Source organism: Monomorium pharaonis, chromosome 8 (assembly GCF_013373865.1).
Source record: "Monomorium pharaonis isolate MP-MQ-018 chromosome 8, ASM1337386v2, whole genome shotgun sequence".
In the NCBI taxonomy this organism is placed as follows: Eukaryota; Metazoa; Arthropoda; class Insecta; order Hymenoptera; family Formicidae; genus Monomorium; species Monomorium pharaonis.
In genome coordinates this window covers 20,125,111-20,147,267 of record NC_050474.1, presented here as the reverse complement: position 1 = coordinate 20,147,267, position 22,157 = coordinate 20,125,111, and the positions used below count along the sequence as shown (strand labels likewise).

The following is a 22,157-nucleotide window of genomic DNA, read 5'->3' as shown; positions in this document are numbered from 1 at the left end:
CATGGCGCACGATCGATATCTCTTTCTCTTTCTCTCGGCCGACGCCGACGACCGGAACAACGCGATCATTGTTCGATAATGGTGTCAGTAGAAAGTTGAAAGGGTTTATAGATGATCGAATGCCCCTGACTAATTATCAACCCGGGTGAGGGTTGGACAAACACGATAAGCAATTTATGCGCAGGTATAATACGGAATGATGGACCAAGTGTCCGTCGCAGGCGACCATTATCCCTTGTGTTTAACCCTATCGTACTTGAATTATTCCTAAATGTCAAAGAGAATATCGAAGTAGCTCTCGGACTGCCAATTATTCTAATACGAATCGAATCCGGTCAGATTTGATCCGGTTTGGATTTGAATCTCTACGGTTCGAGTCCGATTATTTGAATGTAAGAGGTTTGATTATTCATTTGCTACACCGACGTGAATTTGAAAAACTAGGTTTTCCCAAAAATAAATTTGAATGTTTTGAAACTTTGAATCATGGCCTTATGAGAATATTATTTTTTAAATGAGATTTCGATGTAATATTTGATATTTTAGAAGCATAAAAGTATTACATTAGCTCTTTATTCAGTGTACTAATTTTCAAATATTATAAAAATATTATAAAAGAAAATTCTTAAAAGCAGTTTTTTTTTACTTATATAAGAAATTTTTTTCTCATTTTTTCACTTTCATAAGCTTAGTTATGTCACTTAGTTACGTCATTCCAATTTTAATAATACATATTATTTTTCACTTGTTAAATATGCAGCAATTTATTATTTGTTGTTTATCACGATGCAATTTTTTGTTTCAATACAAATCACGACTATATAATAATAATAATAGCAAAATGATAGATTTAGCACACTTTACCATTATATTTAATAGATTTAGGATAATTTAGAATACTCAGATAATTGACTATTGGACAATTTTTGTATTGAAAATAACGAAGCACTGTGTACAAAAAAGGAAATAATTTTGGTTCTGCTGTCATCTTCTATTAAGATATTTGTACTTTGTACTTGTACCTTGAAATCGCTCTATTTTTGATCGAAATATATTTTGAAATTGTCAGAAATTTCCTAGTGGAAAGTTTCGGAAAGAAAATCTTCATGGTTTTATTCTGTTCGTGTACAATGGGAAAAGAAAGAAAAGTTCAGCCACTATCAGGACCGCGGCGTTATGCTGCTCACAAAATACGTCAATTTCTTCAATGAGATTTTACGTGCTTTCCACAAACCGTATACGTTATGTTTTGACAAAAGCGACGGGCCTTTAAAGTAGTCCTCGTGATTTTTAGAAAGCCTCGTAAGGACTGTCATTCATTGTCAGTCTTCAGACGGATCAAACGGATTAATTGCCCGAAGATTTAAGGTCACGATTAAACGGCGGAAGTAAAGGTCGCCGCGCGGTTGCGTTGGGATAGCAAACCAACGCACGCCAAGTTTTTGCTCGCGCGTACGTAACGCGCGTGCATGTATATGTAAAGTAACGTAAAACGTACGGTGGACGCGCGTGGTGGTAAAACAGCGCGTCGTCGCACGGTCGCCGCGCGCGTCCACCCGCAGATGTCGCTCGCGCCGGCCAGGTGCACTCGGCCAATGAGCGTGCGGCCCTCGTCTCCCGTTCCGCCGCGGATTGGCGGTCCTGCCGCTAAACGCGGACACAGTGACGGCAATATGGCTTCCGCCAGTGCCAGCGAGTGAGAGTACCTCCCTTACGAAAGGTGACAACGGCGGCGTCATGGCGAGATATTCGTGGACGCGGGTGTCGTCGCGCGCGTTAAGATCGCCGCCGTGCGCCAGCCCCGCCGTGGTCGCGCGGATCCGCGCGTAAATCAGTGCCGCGGGCGAGAGTTGCGAGTGCGGCAAAACAATCGTGCGCTTCGTGTCGACGGCAGACGGGAGAAGGAGACGGACAGTGTCGGTAGGACAGAGAGAGAGAGAACGATTGAGTGAGAAACAGCGGAGGAAAGAGAAACAGAGAAAGAGAGAGTGAGAGAGAGAGAGAACGCACCGTCGTAATCTCAATTAATTTCGAGCGGGCGAGTGGAAACGACGACGACGACGTCGACGACGACGTTCGGATCGCGGCGTGTGCTCGACGTGCGTAGCGACGCTGTGCTCCGCGCGCGCAGCGTTCGCGCGAGGGGAACGCGGACCGATTGTCGCGCGCGCGAATCGGAGCGGAGTAGCAATAGTAGTAGTAGTAGTACTAGTATCCGTAGGATAAAAAAAGAGGAGAGCCAAACAAAGAGGGAGAAACTCCGCGATTGTCGGGATTGTCGGGACTCCGGACTGTGAGTTTGGCCTTGCGATAAATCCGCCACCGGAGTCGGTGGCATCAGCGGAGTGTGCGTATCGTGCGTGCGTGCGTGTGCGTGTGCGTGCGAGTCGCGTGTGCACAGGTAGTAGACGTAGGTGCACAACAGCACGTCGGGCACGGAGGGGAACGGACGAGCGGACGGACGGACGGACGGACGGACGCACTGGTGGCGTATTAGCGGCGAGAGCCGCTGAATGAGCGGAAAGTTGCAAGCGCAGCACGGGAGAGAGAGAGAGAGAGAGAGAGAGGGAGCGAGGGACAGGAGCGAGACGGAGGTGGCACACGCGGGGTGCATGACGACGTTTCGGCGCGGTGAGGCGACGTTGCCAGAGTTTCCCCCCCGTCGCGTAAACCGCTACTACTACAGACCACCGCTACACGGCGGCGCGAGGGAGAGGGGGAGGAGGGTGACGAACACGAGAGAGACCACGACGACGACGGCGACGACGGCGGCGGCGGCGGCGGCGGCGACGATCGCGGTGGTGTTGGTGCGGCTCCCGTGTCTTTCTCGTAGTGGTGCGTGATCGCGTCGCGTCGACGAGAATCTGGACGCGCGTCGATCGCCCTCCCCGCGACGACGACGACGACGACGACGAGGACGGCGACAACGGCGAGAGGACGTGCCGGATACGATGGAACGACGCCTGACGTACGTTCGTCATAGCGACACGTGACATGCCGAATCACAAGCCAGCAGCGCAAGCCATGAAGAAGCCAGCACGGTGAGTGGACGGGGTCAGCTTTTCGGGGCGACGAAACCGAGTCTTTCTTTACGGACAATCGATCCGAGAAATACTGATATATAATAATATTAAAGAAACTTTGTATTTCGAAAAAAATTTTCGTAGACTTCCCGGCGAGGAAATTTTGAAAATCATCTTTACGATTTACTTCACCGTACTACAATGGGGAAAGAATTAAGTTCTGCTATTGTCGGGTGGCGTCACGCTGCTCGGAGTACGTTGACTTCTTTAATGGTGTTTTAAACACGTTTATCCTTTTGACAAAACGTCTTGACAAAGGCGACGGCCTTTGGAATATTTTCAACTCCTTTAAATTTCCCGGTCGCAGGTAGTTGATCCGGTTCTCGGTGGCGTTTTAAAAGTTTTTGTCACCTGAATTTTTTTTTCCCCTTAAGAATTTAGAAGCTCGGGGTAATTCCGTGTCACCGTGTACGTCCCTGGCCACAGAAGTGGGTACCTTACTCACTGTGGTGGTGAAGCGCGGCGATTATGGGGGATGAGTCAGAGAAGATTGACGCCTTGTTTATTGATCTTGACGCAGATGCATGGGCGCTTGTTATGGTATCGCCGTTAGTTGCCTGTCGTTAGTTTATCAGGGGCCGAAAGTGTAACATGAATTTTAATCCTTCAAGGGGAGGCTCGTCGTCAAGACGGTCCCCCCCCCCCCCCGGTCGTTTCACAAAGATATTTTCCCACGAAGAAAAATAATACTCCGCTAAAGTTAGCGCGACAAAGTTGCTCGAATTTCTTTTTTCTATCCTCATCCCTTTGGGCGTCAATTATCGGAATCTTTGAAACGTATCGAAGGAATCCTTTTTTCGCGAAAGAAGGTAAAAGAGAGTTTATCAAATTAATCGAAAATTGGAAATCACGGGCTAACTTTTAAGAAGTTTCCGGGCGGTTTCTTTGGCTAAGGGTGCTATTTGTCACGACGGATTTTTTCAAGCGTATTGATTGATTGGCTGCTGAATGAGGGGGGAGTTGACAAGATCCTCTGTCCTGCCCAATCAATCGATACAACAGATGTAATAATACAGCCTAATCTGGCATCGATCCCTCCTCGAAGGAAATGCCGAGGATGTTTACGTTTACACTTTTCATTTTACGCTGTACGCATTTGTGTAATTAAATTTCTATCGATCGCGCTTATTTGTAATTAAGGAATATGATTTCATCTATAGTACTCGCGCGGAAACCTTCGATCATTAATTACGCGGAAAGCATTTGATGTAATATTTTCCTCGAGACAAAAGCCGTTTGGAAGCAATTGAAGGATGATTTTTTTTATTTATTACTTTCTTCACTTGTTGATTACTCGAAAATTATTGATACTGAAGTATCCCGAAGAGAGATTAACTTTGAAGATTAGTCAGCCTCTTAATTGTTAATATGACAATAAAGAGATATATTTGTATTATAATTCGCGCGTAGGCGCGAATGCGATTTTCGTATGCTGAGAATGTGAAGCGAGCTGCGTTCTTTTCGAGAGGAATTCGCGAGGAATACATTAACGACGTAGAGAGTGATTTAACCGGGAAACGTTTGGATTAAGACAGGAGATGCGGGGGAAAAACAGCGGTAATTTTACTCCGGCCGTGGCAGGAAGTCGCTTAACAATGAAAGTGGAGAGATTTGAATTAAGCTTGTAGACGATAACAGAACGGACAACAGATAAACAGGACGGACTGCGTGTATTTTCGTGTATACAAGTTTCGCGTTTCTTTTTTTTTTATCTCTTTCGCGTACACAGAGGATTACTTCGAAAACTTAATTATCGATACGTAATATCCGACGATCGGTGTCTTCTCGGAAGGGGGAGGAATTTCTGAGAGCTTTCTCTCCCCCTCCCCCTCACGCGGGACATGGAGATTTTGCACTCCAACTGCCAACTGCGCGCGTAACAAAAGTTCGTAATTCGAAATACTTTCGAGCCGCGCTATCCTGCAGTTAGCGAAACTTCGGAAATCCGAGCTACTAGCCGCTCTCTCGTTCTCCGGAATGAATTTAATCGTGTCACGGGTTTTATTCCCCGAGCCAACTTTCGACGACGAGGAGGAAAGCGCCGCGCTCGCGCGATCGCGGGTCTTTAAGCCCCGGCGAAGTGTCGAAGAGATGAATACGACGTTTAGGAATTCGAGGGTCGAACTTGCGACCAGCGAGACGAGAGAGAACGCGTTCCAAATACTTGCCGGTCGTCGCCGTCGTTGTCGACTTCGCCGTCGTCGGCGACGAAGAAGCCTGCGTAGGACGCTACTAAATTATGGACCAACGGGGACGAAAGGAGGGGGATGGGGAGCAAAGGGGCGAGCCTGGGGGAAATGAGAAGAGAAAAGAAAAGAAAGAACGGGCTCTCGGCTCTCGGGTCGTATCGTTGACTCTGAATTCTCCGTACGTTCAAAGGCTTTAATTCGCGATCGCTGTAGTGAAAATTTAGGTCTCTGCGAAGTCCGACGTTCTTCGCGACGTGACATTTTTTTTCCCCACCGCGATTCCCCTTTGCGTTCACGTCGCACGTAAATCGTAAACATAAAAGACGTAACGATATAAAAACTTAATTAGGAATTTATGTGTGAAGACAGATAAAACATTCATACGCGCAACGGGAACGCTATCGTATTAAACCCTTAAAAAAAAAGAATGCAGTAAAAGTTGTGTCTCATTTGAATTTCTTTTTCTTTAATCTTTAACATTTTTTTAAATAAATAAAAAGTTTTAATCCCTTTTTCTTTTATTTTTATTCGGTGTTTCTTTCAATCGGGAAATTTCTTTAAAAAGTGAATGACGAAATTCGAGAGAAACTTTTTTTCCGTTTCGATATCAATGTCTCGTAAAACACATTTGCGCAATAAACAGCGTTCCATTTTACTTCGTGATATCTAAAGCCATTCGCACAGTATCGGATAATTATAAATCTAAGCGTGGTGTCAATTACGCGTAACCAGAGGCGCTAACGAGTCGACGACTGCAGGCCTTTTCGCGGCCTTGAGGCGACTCTCTTTCCTCCCAACTCGTTGTTTGTACGGCAACGTATATATATTTGCCTCGGAGAGAGTGTTTCGTGTAAATAGCAGAACGCGTCGGTAAAACGTTCGATTCTGCACATTCGAAAGATACGGCGAACGCATTCATTTCTAGGAAACCTCTCGTCTTCATTGTTACTTTGCGATATATTTCAAAACGTTCCTAAACAACGCTCTATCTCTCATTTCCCCGAAACACAAGGCGTTTTCATCCGTTTATCAATTCACTTAAAATTCTTCAAATTCTCTTCTTAAAATACTGAAAGGTCTTCAAAGATTATGAGGACAAAAGTAATTATTACAATATATTAATCATTTCCGAAACGTCTGTCGCGCCCATTGCGATGCTCGGGCCATTCTTTATGTCGAAGGGAAAAACAGTGTTTCGTACGCGGCATCCGAACGAAATTTTATACGCAAACGGCAGACTGGGGTATAAACGTACCCCACTTCCACTTTACGTCTATACCATTCGGAAGTTAATGGCGTTCTGTCGTTAACTAATGTCTTTCCTCATTCCTAAGATCGATCATTTTCACGACAACGCTTAGGAACTCGTGTTGTCCGAGTCGGAATGTTTGCGACCACGATGGCAACGTTTGGGGGCACATTTACTCTCCCGAATGAATGCGTCTAAAGACGCAACCGATTATTCACCCCCCCCCCCCCTCCGCTCTCCGTATGCAGAAAAAATGAAAGTCCTGGCCCGGCTGTGGTTCACACGCGCATTTCCGGTCATCCTTGGGCTTGAAATTTTCACAGATTAGTTCCGGATCGTACGATCCGCCGGTCGTACTACGGCATAGATTTTTCTCAAAGGATTGGCAGCCTTGAGATGTCAGGTAAACGATTCGAATATGTGTTGATGCGTGCGTGATCGGGTTCGTGCGATGGTTATTAAAATTGTTTATTCGTTTGTCGTGCACGACTATTAGAAACGCTGCATGCAACAGAAAGACCATTTTGAAATTTAAAATGCGCGCAACCCGTTTAGATAAAGGGAGAGATAAAAATTGAACGAAATATGTAAATGATGAACGTTATTGATTTATTGCCTATTTGTCTCGTGTGCTTCCTGATCCTTCCCGCGCCTCGTCGAACGTGTTTTGAAGTTGATCAGTGTGACGCTATTACGTAAGAAGTATGAAGAAGAGAGTCTATAAAATCTGAGCGCATTATCGCAAATTTCACGCCGTCTATCCGATCTAATCTGCAAATTAGCTTCGTGATATTGTAAATTGGCTGATCGACATACTCGTTGCTTCTTTGCGCCGTTTCCTTGATACGGCTCAAACCCAATTGTATTTTTGCAACTATATCCTATAATTACTTTTGTGCGCAATTTGCCTTACACTTTTTTTGTCACATTTTACTCGTGATTAAGGATATTTATTTTCTTAAAAAATTACGTTGATGAAAACAAGTAAAGAAAAAATTTTTAACGTTAAAGCTTTTAACACTTGATCGCTTTCCTACTATAAAGTTAGCATTTTATATTTATAAATTATAATTAATTATATGGAAAGTTCTATCGAAAAGTAATTAGATTTTACATCACCTTTTTGTGATGTGACTTTACATTACTTGAAATAGGCAAATTAAGAGTAATTTTTGTATCGTGAAAAAAACATTGACGTTTTATATCCGCAATACCGAGAAGGAGGAACATATATCCGATTCACAGTTGGCGAAGTATTGCATTTGCTTTCACGTATGTGCACACACGTGTGAGCATTCTCGCATTTCCGTCCGATTTGTAACACGGAATAACGTGCTCGGCCGCTCGGTGCGAGACTATATTACCTGTCTTTGTATTTGCAAACACGTTAGGACATAAACATCAGCCATGCATACATCTGCACGTACGCATGTATTGTGCACGGTGCAACGATTGCGGTAGAGGGAGAGAGACAGAGATAGAGAGAGAGAGACAGAGAGAGAGAGAGAGAGGGGGGGGGGGGATAATTACGGAACGGCCAACTTATGTGCATTACCGACACGTCGATACTTGAAAAGCATTTTAAATCGATCGCGATTCGAGGAAAGAACATTTCCGATTAAAGGAGAGGAGGAGGATATTGATTTGAGAAGAAATATTACACTTTGCTCGCGAGATGCAAAAATATCTTCCGCCATTTTTCTTGAAGCGTTGATGATAATAATCGTTAATAATCGAATTATTCGTTTTAGAAAGCGATCTACTCTAAAAATATTGAAACGCATCTGTTTACGCGATATTTTTTAGAGATGCTGTCATGTGTTTTTGGAAGTTAGAATTTCATTTATAAAAATATAATTAAAATAATTAATTCGACGGAGCTATTGTTGAAGCCTATCGGGAACTGCGGAACTATACTGGGTGCAAGTAATTGTGAAGTTTCTTTTAATTGGATGCTATAATATTTTTGTGTTTTGTTTTTAAATATGGAGTTTCTTAATTATTCTCGAGACAGCGTTGTTTTTAAACCGATCAATATATATTTTAAATTACAAATTTGTATTTAGAATTTTATAGATTTTGTCACAACGTTATTAACCATCTGCAGTACTTTGGGCGCGATTACCTTGGATAAATAATTAATATGTTTGATCGTAACATACTTATCAGATGTGTTAGACAGTATCGGTAATGGTCCTATTACGGGCGAGATTATAGTCTCGGCGGTAATAATTATTCTAGGCTATTGGTCGGGTGGCGAGTTGCTGCTTCCGTGGCATCGATTTACGAGATAAAACCTGACGTTCTCCCGAAGCGCGTATCTCGCTCTCATTTCGACGACGAAGCACCGCTGGCGAAGTAGCTTCGCTACGTTCAAGTGGATTACTTAATCGCTATTTTGAATTTCATATTAGCGCTAATAGGTGTTCGTTCGTTGGTTATTAAACATTTATCAGTGCACGCGCAGCCGGTTCTCTGAGTTATGAGAACGTTTATGTGAAATCCATTGAGATTTTCTTCTTAGGCTACGTCAGTTGAATTGACAAAACGCCTCTTTATCACTCAGTACGCATTCCGAACGATTAGTTGCGTGTTAAACGTCGTCATTAATTAACGTTAATTGCACGCATTTTCCGTATCCGATCCGAGAGAGACGGAAGCTGTTTGAAACTCCTTGTCGAGCTCTGCCCTTCCACCGTGCACTGAAAAAAAGAGTCTTGTTGAATTAATTGGAAATCTGGTTGATGTGAACTTACGGTTCAGATTCTAGTTGGACCTACTAGATTTCCAATTAATTCAACGAAAAATCTTGTTCAATTAATTGAAAATCTGGTAGGTTTAACTAGAATCTGAAAGTTCACATAAGTTCACATAAACCAGATTTCCAATTAATTCAACAAGATTCTTTTTTTTTTCAGTGTGCAAAAATAAAACAACGAATTATGTGCTATTTCACGCAGCTCGACAAAGATTTCAGACACACGATAGGCGGCATCGGAAAACATTGACAACGACACGAAGCTGAAAAATCTGTTTCCGAATCTACCTATTCGCCTACCTATTGGTCCATTTATTGTTCACCTATTCCGTGTAGGCGTGTCGTGTAACTCCTATCTTGCTCGGGCTCGCTCGCTCGCTTCTCCCTTTGCTTTCCCGATAACTCGACGATAAAGGCCGCGGCTGACAATTTTGATAAAGGTCTCCGACTATCCGTCGGACGATGTTGTTGTCGTCCTCGTCGTTTGCAATTTCAGAAACTCAAAGCTGCCGCCGCCGCCGCCGTCACCGCGTCCCGCTGTACACGAACTGTCGTCACTGAGCCAACAATCGAATTACATAGCGATACTATCGAGGCAGGTTAATGGAAGAGTCGACGTCGCCGACGTCGTCGTAGCCGCCGCGATCTTTCGATTAAAATCGCAATCGATCTCGCTGAGAATTCACTTTCTACATCGGGATCGAGGGTCGGTGCACTCGGGGGTGGGGGAGGAGGGGAGCGATAGCGATCTATGAATTTCTACGAAAGTCTTAAGACCGCGTGTTCCTTCGTTCTGGAATTTAAAAGATCTCTCGGGCACTTTATAAGGCAGCGGATCCGACATGTTAATTGGTCCTTGAAAATATTGCAGCGCGAAGAGAGAAAGAGAGTTCTTTTCCAACGCGCGAAATATCCGGCGCACATTCGGAATCTATCTCGGTTTCGTCTACCGGGCTTTTATTCGGGGTAGAAAACGTCGCGCGTGAGAAATCGTTAAGAATCCGGCGGGAACGTGTTATCGCAGGTGATTCGCAGAAGAGGCACGACGCCGCGACGGTGGCCGCCCCCTTTTCAACGATATATTTCACTTCTAGTATTTCACTTCTTCTAAAGCTGCGAAATATAGGGGAGAGAGAGTGCACATAGGGTTTATATGAGAGAAGAAACCGCGTGTGAGAGGGAAGAAGGGGTAGAGAAAGGGAGAGAGAGCGATGCACTCGCGCGCCACGCGATGCAACGATAATATAATGGCCTGTCGCGTGGTGGCCGCTACTTTATTATCGATACTTTATCATCTGATATGAGGGCAGGAAGTCGATACCTTTCGAATTTGCGGAACGAAAGTGCCGATATACGTCGCGATGGGAAAATCGAATTAACGTCGCTGCGAGCTAATTTGATCGAGAGAGGCCCCAGTCCACGTCCGGGATGATGATGCGGAGTTGTGCCCTTTGGGAATTAGCACGAACGCACGAACGCGTTACGTAGAATCGACTTTTGTCAAACGCATTATTGTTTAACGACACTAGCAATGATAGCAATGTCTTTGCCTCTGTTTCGGAATATTGTACAATGTTTGCGATAACTGACCGAGAGTCGCGGCCGAGGGACGAAGAAATGAAAGGTGGAAGGTGCGTAGCCTCAGCCTAGTATTGATTCCACGGAGGGATATTACGCCACGGCAATTATGGATATTTTATTTATCCCAACCGTTCGCTCGCTCTCTCAACGGCTATAATATTTGCCGGTCGTGCGTGCAACTTTTTCTGCACGCTGTCGGGTGATTCCCGCGTCTCTTTTTCCCGTTCGATGCACGTTTTCTCGACTCCCGTTTTTTTTTTTCTCTTCTTTTCCTATCGCCGCTATAGCTCGCGTCTCTTTTCTCTCAATCGAACAAATGTCGATTGCCATGCTTCCGTGGTAAAAAAAAGGGGGAGATGGTGACTCTTAGGCGGAATTGTAGCCAGATTATGCGAGCGATCCCGCGCGGAAACGTGGGATAATTCCATGCGGCATTCGCGGCGATTGCGTGCCGAATTATTTAATATCCGTTGACATTGTCGGGAATTGATTTTATTATTTTACATGACACTTAAATTTCCTCAATATCTTTGATCCGGTAAAGGATATCGAGAAAATTTAAAAATAAACATACAATTAGAGAGAATACACACACACACACATTATATGTATATATATATTATATATGCTAATTTGTCTGTTTTTGAAAACGATACTCGTTTGCGTTACTTCGGTTGACTTTGCAAAATATCTTAATATTTTTGCTATTGATAGAAGACTTAGTAATATAATCTCACTAAGTAATCGCGACGGATGTATCGATCACGTTCGTACCTTCCCCGAAGAAACTGTATGCTTGTAAGGATTAGCTTAGGGGTTTCTCGCGGATGATCTCAAGGTCGAATTGAGTGCAAATAAAGTTAAGCCGGTCAATTATCCTTATGAAGAATCTCGGCTCCCATCGAATAACGGGCTCGACGATTCGAGCACAAAGAAGGGGAAATATCCATCTTCGTTTGTGATATCTAGCGATAATATGATTGCCTCTGCTCTCTCGTGCGAGTTTCCGTTCCCCCTTCATTCCCCTCCATTTTCTCTCGTTGCGTAGGCGATGCCCATCGGCAAATCGTGTAAACGATCTCTCGTTTCATTTGACTATTCTGTATTATTATGTCTTCAATGATATAGCCATTGTGGTATCGATCCGAGAGGTTGGAGGAAATAGAAAGGAAAATCGGCAGAGGAAAATAGGCAAGTGACACGTCTACGAGAGACGCAACAGTTTGATCCTAAGAAGCTTGTTATAGTCATTCAAGTCCCCCTTTCTATCTTAAATATATTATATGAAGAAAAAGCTTTGTTTTCGTGATATGCTCAGCATCGACGATGCATTTGCTTTCATCATGCATCTTCGACGATGAAAAAAAAAAAGGAATTATCAAAAAGAATGGAATAATGGAAGTTCCACAAAGTCTTTTGCCTGTTTCCAATAGAATGTAAATCTTTATTGGAGTAAAGTGATTTTTTAATTATTATTAACAAAAATAGATCTCACAAAAATTTTCTAAACATTGATAACTTTTAGATATCTTTTTTGTAATTGCTTGATAATTATTTACAAACTTGCGCGAAATTTATGAAGTTCTTAATAGAGAGAGTTTCATACAGCTTAACTTACAAAGTTAAATCTTTCAAGGTTAGATGTTTCGTTCGAGCGATAATGAAAATTACGCATACCTATCCTGTGTTACCTTGACGTATATTAATGAAGTATCAAAGAATTTCTTTAATATCATGACGTTACGTGAAATGTGTCGAGGAATGTTACAAGCATTTCGACAATCGTCATTCAGGTTAATCGATTTCTAGTTAGGTCTTGAGGGTTCACCCCGAGTACTCTCAGCAATCTATTGCTCAAACCTAGAGTTCTTTCTTTCCGCTCCACTAATCTCCGATCTGGGACACGTGTTATCGAGAAAAATATATTTGCAGATCGCGGCAACAACTTAGCGACAAACGGCCATTTAATCGATTTTCTTTAGTGTCGTGCGTACTTTTTTATATAGGGTAAATTAAGGTACAATGGCTATACGGAGAAGATGGTCAATGGCTAAAATTTCTCTAATAATTGCTAAATAATGTGTTTTTGTAATTATTTTCAAAGATAATCGATATTTACGGTGGTTCGTGTGCGTATATTATTCGAAATAACAATATTGTGAATATTATACCATGCACACGTTTTTACTTTTGACTGGCTGCAAAGTTTTTCATGTGTTTATTAAAAATTGCCACAACATCAAATAAATTACAGTTGCGCTGTCACAATTAACGTTAGACATATAACGAAGGTATGCAAATTGTTATGTGTGATTATATCTTTTATTTTTTTCTATTTTTTTTTTAATAAAATAAATACTATGATTATTTTTCTTTCACAGTTTGAATACGATGACCCATGACTTCTTGAGATAAGTTTATGTACGTGTTTTATAAAAAATACGTAAAATTAAATTGCTTACCTAATATTTTAAATTTGAGATTTAATTGATCATAGATATCTTTATGTACCTGACAATGAGTTAAATAGATGCTAAATTTATATGAACATTTATTATTAAAAATGTTTAAAAATAAAATGTAGTATGTGGCAATGAAACTAAATATGTAAAATTATAAGTTTTTAAATTAATTTTTTTTATAAATGATAAGTATAATATATAAAATATGTATGGTCACCCTATAACACTATGACCGTCTTCTCTAAAAGCTGTGAAAGATGGCCAATGTTTATATTTCAATATTTTAATAATATAACATTTTTATGAAGTATTTTCTTCTTATTGTCGATAAGTATTACATGCTTTAAACTTCAATAAAGTGATATGCCAAACGCTATTAAAAAATAATAAAAATAAAAGTATGATGCTTTTTGCATTTTAGATAAACATTTTAACTATGGCCATCATACTCGAGTTTACGCTGTACAAAACGAGCGTTTTATATGGTATCGCGCATACGTATGTCTAAATGTCAGATAAAATATGGAAGCCACACAAACGCCCGGGACGCTGTCATTAAATTCCAACGTGACGGATTGACAAGATACTAAAATAATTACTTTTCGCTTAAGATGTAACGTGTTATCAAGTGCACGCACGTGCCTCGTGAGGCCTTTGTCGAGTGAATTAATAATCAATTATCAATAACCGTATAACCAAGGATGACTAGGTACTCAAGATATATCGAACCGATCGAACCGATATTACGCAAGGGGACCGTCAACCGTAATGAGAACTTATCCTTCTCTGTCGTTGATATTGATATGCTCATTTATTTCTACGGCGGTATTGTACAACACTCTGTTTCCTCTAATCTGTTCACTAATGAACGGTAGACAATACGACTTTTTAGTCGTTATGCGTATAATTCTACGTATCAATTGTTCAAGATCGCGGAAGTTCTTCTGAAGGAAATCACGCATCTCGATATTATAAATTTATATCCCGTCTCGTATATACTCGTCTTCTCCACTTTAATCATTTAGAAAACGCTGTCTATTTTTACGACGATAAATCTATATAATTTTATCGATATCCCGATACACGCAATTTCGACAATATTTTAGCATCGCCGTTATCGAAACGAACAATATTATTTTTTTAATAATTAAAGATACTGAGAAACGAGCGTATTTGTCACGTAACAGCGTAACTTATCGTGTTATCCTTCTAGTAAGGATAACACGGTCCTCGTTCCCGCTTATAGCTCGTTCTGTGTTTGATCTTCTGAGGACAGTATGTGCAACGAAACGGGAATTCGAATAGTGCATATAACGTAATGCGTGGTAACAGTGGGATTGCAGTCGTCAAAATGGAATTTTTCTCTGTTTGGCACGTGCTGGACCGCGGGCGGGAGCCCACACCAGCCGCGTCGTAAAACTGCAACCGATAAAGCAACCAGCGCTATTATAAATATGTAGTGTCGTTAACGTACGTATGTTGTACCGATAACGCGATAACCCCCGTAAACAGTCGCGCAAGCGTCGGTAATGCTTGGGGGTGGAAACGTATCACCCTCGCTGGCATTATGGTGATTTTCTCTCTCTCTTTCTCTCTCCCCCCTTTTCTCGCTGGTGTGAAAAAGAAATTGCGCGCGTGTTGCGTTTTATGTGCGGGAACATGTGGTAATTTTCGACTCGGCTACGTGCAAAATGAGACGCGGTGTACGTAGACGAATGTATACGAATACGTACCCTTTGTTGTACACGCGCGCGTCTCTCTCTTTGACACGATGCACGTATCGCGTATTACAACGTAATACCCCGAGTACATAATTTTCATTCTTTATATTTGCCGTAATCTCTTATCGCACATCGACAAGAGAGACATGTGCTCGAGCTAGACGAAAGAGAGCGCGCGATTTTTAGAGGAATTAATTTTTAGTTTGATGCTTTTTTTTTTATTACAGGTTTATGACTAGCTTATCGTTTTTTACAAATGAACTTGAAAAAATAATTAATTTTTTTGAAATTTGGATTAAAAGGTTTGGATTTAAAATGAGCTCTTCAACAAATTGCTAGAGGAGGGAAGCTTTTCCCTCTCTAACGGTAGATACACTTACTCATCAACACACAAAATGAAATAATATTCTCGCTTGCTGGCTTTCGTAATTAAAATATTTTTGGATTTTAATGCGAATTAATATACTTTTAATTTGTTATTATTTCGTAGCAATTTGAAAAAATGGGTCGCAACAGTAATACTCGGAGGAAATAATACGTAAATTGAATTAAATCGAATAATTTGCATTGAATACGACTGCAGCAATGCGCGGAGATATAATTATTTCTGCGTCCCGCGTCTCAGGTTTTGTATGTAATTAACTCCTTCCGCGGAAAGCGAAGCTAAACCGAGCGTCGGAGTGAAAAGGTTCGGTCTGTCCCTGGAGCATAAACAAGATGGGGGTTGTGTCTCGTGTATATTCAGAGACGGTGGCGGTGTAACCCTCGTTGTAATTTATAAAATAAGAGGCCGCCGCGCGCGCGGTGTCGCGTCTTCCAACTCGCTCGAGCTCGTCGCCACCGCCGCCGCCGCGAACAAATTTGCCGGTATATTTGCAAATTATTATCGACCTCTCTCGCAACGAGGAAACAGCACGCTGCGAAAAGTTCATGCACCCACACACATTTGCCCTCCGTGGTGTAAAGTAGTATCTCAGTGAAGAATATTAAATACATCTCGCTCGGGTTTTTTCTCGCCGCGCAATAAATATGCTAACGTGACACATCACGCAACCATTTTTTACACCATTCAGAATTTCTTTACACTGATAATCGTTTAGAGTACAGAGGTTAAGCGTATCACATTTATTGAAAGTAAAAACCAAACTATTGAACACTTAAAATGCGCACCTAGGCTTACAACTTCGAGTTTTTTTTCTGCGCTTTTATGGAAGACAAAACATTTATTGCTTAGTTTAAATTCAAGCACTGTACGGCGAGAGTCATATTTCGAAAACTTTTTGTCAAACGACTGAAATTATTCAGTGACGATATACACATGTCTCCCTGTCCATCAAATTCAAAGATGTATATTACTTAACGTGATGATTTTTTTACCGACCGTGCAACCTAATTTCGCGGTAATAATTCATAACGGAGTGACAGATCGATCAAGTCGGCGTCAATTAAAATTGTTCGTTTCTACAAAGTGCGAAGTGTTCGGTCGTTTCCACTTTATCGGTTGGTATAAACGTCCGCACACGCAAAACGTGTAATAACTTATCGCACATCCGTTCGACGATCTGTTCCAGTTAATGGAGGAGAAAATCATTTTCGACTTTGGCGCGGCCTGAAATACAACGCTGCTCCTTGTAGTCCACTTTAAGCTAATTGTTAACTAATTGCCTTTTTGGCACACGGAAGTCTCCCTTTGCAGTCTGAAATAAATTTAGAACTGAAAATACAATTTCTTGCACATTCCATTATTACGAATGCTACATTGGTTGCGTTCAGCCGGAAAGGCAGCTTAACAACTGTTGTAAAATTCTTTTATACAATTGGTTTATACATTTAGATCCTACGGGAATTAAGGGCAGGGACCAATCGTGTTGAAAAATTTTACAACCGTTGCAAAGCTACTTTTTCAGCTGAACGCAGGCCATTAACTTAAAGCCGGTTGTTCCAACTTCTTGATAAACTTACCTACCGGGCAAGCATGTGTCTGTCCTCATTTTTTTTAATAAATAAGGACACACATATTTACCCAATGGAACATCGTGCGTAGAGGCAGTGGGCAAGAAATAAGAAAAGAGGACCCTGTAGATCTTAATCGACGAGTTCGTTGTCGGCGGCATTTATGGCAAATCTAACTTTGAAAATAACGATCTCGCATTTGTGACTGTTTCTCGTTTTAAAGAGAGACAAGCTCTCCGTCGAAATCTGAACGCGCGCTACTTTAACCGGGATCATAGTAATTTCGCGATAATTACGGAGAGTATCGTTAGTTTTCCCAAGACTTGTTAGTTAGAACTCGACGCCGAGGAACTTTCCTCGGGATTTATCGCGATAAACCAGCGTAAAAAAAAAAAAAAAAAAATCTCAACTCATCCAATTCCGCGACGGGCCCATAAAACTCCTTGCTCCCGTCGACCCATTATACAGCGCCCCCGAGAAGTATCGACGAAAGATATTTCGCCGGGCTTTAGCGGTTGACGGGAACGAGAAATTTTATATACGCATTGCCGTATGGCGTAAGCTCTCCGCGGGTAAGCTCTCGCTAACGTAAGAGGCCATTCTTCCTCGACTCGAAGTAACGAGTAGTAACCGCGCGGTGACACCGGGATGGGAGGGGCAGGGGGGGAAGGAGTACGCGACATGGGTGGGATGGTTGTGGTTGGGTCTTATCTGGGGCAATGGAACACAACTACACGCTTCTTACCGCGGCGCAAACTGCATCCCAGAGCGACAAGAGTGGCACCGCGACCGCCAGCTTGCGCTAACTTGATCGGAAAACTTGCCGCGCAATTACAGCGCAAAACTCGCGACGCGAACTCTTTCCGCTCGCGGATGTTATAATGCATCATTATGCGGTCGCATTAATCGGCTGATCCGAGTTTTTCACACGATCGAATATAGGAAATTTCTGTTGAAAATATGATTTTCTCTTTCCCTTGTGGATTTGTAGTGAACTGCATATAGTTTTTCTCTCTGAAATTTAATCTTTAATCGTTCTCTCTCAAGTCGATCCTTTATGATTGAAGATCGTCTTCTCCACTTGATGCATACTCCATCGTGTCTGTCTTGGCAAACTCTTACCCTTCGTGGTTTGCCATTCCCTTCCGAGAGGTGGTGATCAATTAAAAATCTAATAGGGTAATCTTGGGTGTGATGGCCATATTTTTTTAAATGCAAAAACATACTTTTATTTTTGTTATTTTTTAATAGCGTTTGATATATTCCTTTACTGAAGCTTAAAGCATGTAACTATCGACATTAAAGAGAAAATACTTCATAAAAGTCTTATATATTATCAAAATATTTGAACATAAACATTGGCCATCTTTCCCAACTTTTAGGGAAAAGATGGCCGTAGTATCATAGAACAGTTGGCCATACATATCTCAATGTCAAATATTATTACACGTTAAATTTTATTTTTAAACATTTTTACTAATAAATGTTTATATAAGTTTAGCATCTGTTTATTCAATATATACAACTCATTGTCAGTACTAAGAAAAATATCTATGATACATCAAATTTAAAATATTAGATGCACTTAATTCTCTTCTTTTTTTTTTATAAAATACGTACGTAAACTTATCCCGAAAATTCATGGGCATACCGTGAGAGAAAGACATAGTATTATTTTATTTAAAAAAATAGGAAAGGAAATATAAAATAATCATACATTACCATTGACATGCTTTCATTATGTGTCTAACGTTAATTGTGACAGCTCGACTGTAATTTACTCGACGTTGTGCCAATTTTTAATGAGTACATGAAAAACTTTGCAGGCAGTCAAGAGTAAAAACGTTATGTAATATCCACAATATTATTATTTCAAATGGTATGTGCACATAAATTACTAAATATCGATTATCTTTGAAAATGATTAATTATAATAAAACACGTTATTTAGCAATTATTGGAGGAATTATAGCCATTGATCATCTTTTCTGTATGGCCATCATATCCCAAATTCCCCCATGTTTTATGGGTAAACGCAGGCGCGCAAATTCTATGCCGCGATCACTACTTTAATCTTTAATTTTTATATACACATAATAATCATAAATTGCAAGTGATATATTTAATTTGGAATTATTACCGCATGTGTGCAGGGCGTAACATTGTAATCGCTCGATATGTTACATATTTCATCTAAATCGATCCGATAAATTGCGTAATTTTGATATTAAATCCTTATCTCCGAATATGTTTCTTTACGTAATCGCTCGGGATCGAGGCCCACACAAATGCCATCGCCATTATCAGACGCTTGGCCGTATCAAAATTGTTTCGTCAAGCGATCTCGCAGATTCGTTGTGTGTTTTGTCAAATCAGCTGGGCTAGCTACGTTCAATACCGAAGGCGAGAAGATATAAATCGCTGTGGAAAACCGCGCGACGTTCAAGCGGAGTGGAAAATGAGATTCGTCTCGCTCTCGCGCCGCGGCGCGCGGATAAAAATAATCCACTGACTAAGATCTAGGTTTCGGCAACTCTATTATTATCCCGAGTCTTACCATTCGGCGGGAGAAAGAAATCACGTGTGTCGTTTGCGTAGAAACCGATCGCTTCTTCTCGCGAGAATGATTCGAAGATGAATCCTCTAAGGATTCGGAGATAACGTTCACGAATCGGATATTTTTCTTCGTTTATTTGTGAAAGTCGGTCATTCCGCCTGGCGCAAACAAACTGAGAAATGCAGACCGAAGGTCGAATTATTGGTTAACAATAAATACTGAAAACGATCTTCTGACAGCGACTCTGAGTCGCGCTGATCTTAATCACTGCAAGAGTAATTTAAGCGAAGTTTCAATTATCTTTTTACTCAAAATGCGAGAGTAATTTAAGCGAGGTTTTAATTATCTTTTTACTCACACACAAAATGTATCTCCGAATAGATCTCCATATTTAATACTTACAAATGAAATTTAAATGTGGAAAGCCAAATGCGTTTAATTATATCTGTTAAGTATGTGTTGAATATGCTTCCAGTGATTACAATGATTATGTTAATTAATATTAATTGTATGTTGATTACTATTGATTGTATTTCATCTAGGATTGTATAAATTGAAATCATTACAAGGCATCGAGGAAAAGTAAAAAAATTTCTTGTGTATGTAGAAGATTCATTTTATTACTTGAACAAAAGCAAAGTACAGATAAAGCACATTAACATAAAACAATAGTTTAAAAAACAACGAGAAGTTTTAACATAGGATGTTCGATATGTAGACTACAGAGCCTCGACTGTGAAAATTGACCAACAATGTTTGGTGAAAATATTCAGCGCGTTTCCGAAACTCGCGAGAGATTCATCGCGGTCGAAAATTTTTTTCGCAGTCAGAAACGGGTTTATTCCAAGCCATAATTGCGGCAAGGAGAAGCGATCCTCGTTTTAGTCGGCTCTTTTATTCGTGCGGCGTTGAATTTATTCCCTGCGCATTTCCACAGATACAGAGAAAATAGCGTAAATTATCTCTCCAGTTTCGCGCTGCGATTCGAATTTCCATAAAGTCGCGCGGCTGTTTCACATATTTATTTTACATATTTTTATTGGTAGCACGTATTGTATTTTTAATGGTACTGCAATCCCATTAAAAGCTCCTAATATGTATTTGTCCGACCAAATACGACCGCAACTACTCATTTCAAATAAGATATAATTACGACGTGATTTCTTTTCGAAACCTATTTACATTTTTTAAATAGATAATTGTTTATCTGTAACTTTCTCTCTGTTACTCTAAAATTAATTAAAATAATATTAAATAATAAATAACATTGCAATAAGTAAGCAATGTGCAATAATTCTACTTTAAAACAAGTTTTTAATTTGTTTTGTTAGAAATCTTACCGTGAATATAAGAATTTAACACCCTCTCTCATGATACTCCGTTTAAATTTTGTTTTTAGTTTAATGATTTGACGTATAATGAAACAGCTGACGGAGGTCTCGGTGATGGAAATGAATTTTGAGAGGTTATTGCGATGCCGATAATTCTGCACGTTGAGTAGACCTTTAACGTCGTAAAAGTGGTATGCCATTTTCCTTGCTGTCGCCAGATTTATCGTTAGCATTTAATATTATCTAAACTCTGCGACTTAATAACGTCAGAAATAATTGCCCTTTAAAAATGTTGAAGCACCCTCGTAATTCAATAATTACCTTGACAAGATGACGAATAGATCGCAGTGGCCACTGATTAATACGCGGCAATATGATTTTCACGATTTTCTCTCTTTCTCTTCTCGCACGATCGTGGATTTGCATTTCGTACTCGTTATTTAATTCCGCGACGTCGCACAGTGCCTTCGATATAATAGCTTCGAACATTTTTGCACGATTCGCCAATATTTTATACAGACTGATTTTTTTTTCATTTTATAGCTACTTTTATTGATTATAATCTTAATTAATGACGATTATATGTCATTAGTGATTTATTGGAAATTACATTCGGAATTTGTTTTTTGTTACATTTGTATGTAATTGTTTTACGCGTGTTGAATTCTTATGTTATATTACTACTCATATATATAACTAAGTAATATCAAGAAAATACAAAAGCGCGCGTGCTTGAGAAACTGATTTATTAATTAAATTAAATTGAAGTATATCTTTTAAGACACGTGATATATTACCTTTGTGTGTTGCAGAAGGAGCAGATACATAATTATTATTAATTAATGAAGTCTAAATAAATGTAGATTATTTTCTGAATAGTTTTGAAAATAGTTTTGCGAAAAAGTTCACTATATTTTGCAAAAAAATTATAGTAAATTTTTTCGTATTGCAAAAGGCGATACGATCAATTCTACCGTTAAATAACTTGTTCGTCGCTTGTCATTGGTGCCGGTATGTACGACATGTACCTGATAAAGACTGTTATCTCCCTACATTGCTACGCATTTATCTAGAAAAGGAGAGAAGCTCTACTTTGTTTCTTTCTTGGCGACAGACAGATGATAATTTGAAGCTTTATCGTCTTCTTCTTAATAGATAACAAGCGCGATAAATCAGGAGCTGTTCGAGGGAAAGGACAAATACGGTTTATCCCCCTTTTCTTTTATCTCGACTCCTCTCGCTGCCACATTTTTTATGCTGTTAATGATGTAGA

The 22,157-nt window shown here is 40.5% G+C and overlaps 1 protein-coding gene across 1 annotated transcript in view; it reads left to right on the top strand.

Annotated features, from left to right (window-relative positions):
• Positions 1 to 1,616: 1,616 nt before the first annotated feature.
• LOC105830530 (AF4/FMR2 family member lilli) overlaps positions 1,617 to 22,157 on the top strand; it is a 152,463-nt gene continuing 131,922 nt past the window's right edge. Inside the window, exon 1 of the mRNA XM_036291590.1 lies at positions 1,617 to 3,041. Within this exon, the coding sequence (XP_036147483.1) occupies positions 2,995 to 3,041 (47 nt within the window). The 5' untranslated portion in view covers positions 1,617 to 2,994. The remainder of the gene's footprint in view (positions 3,042 to 22,157) is intronic.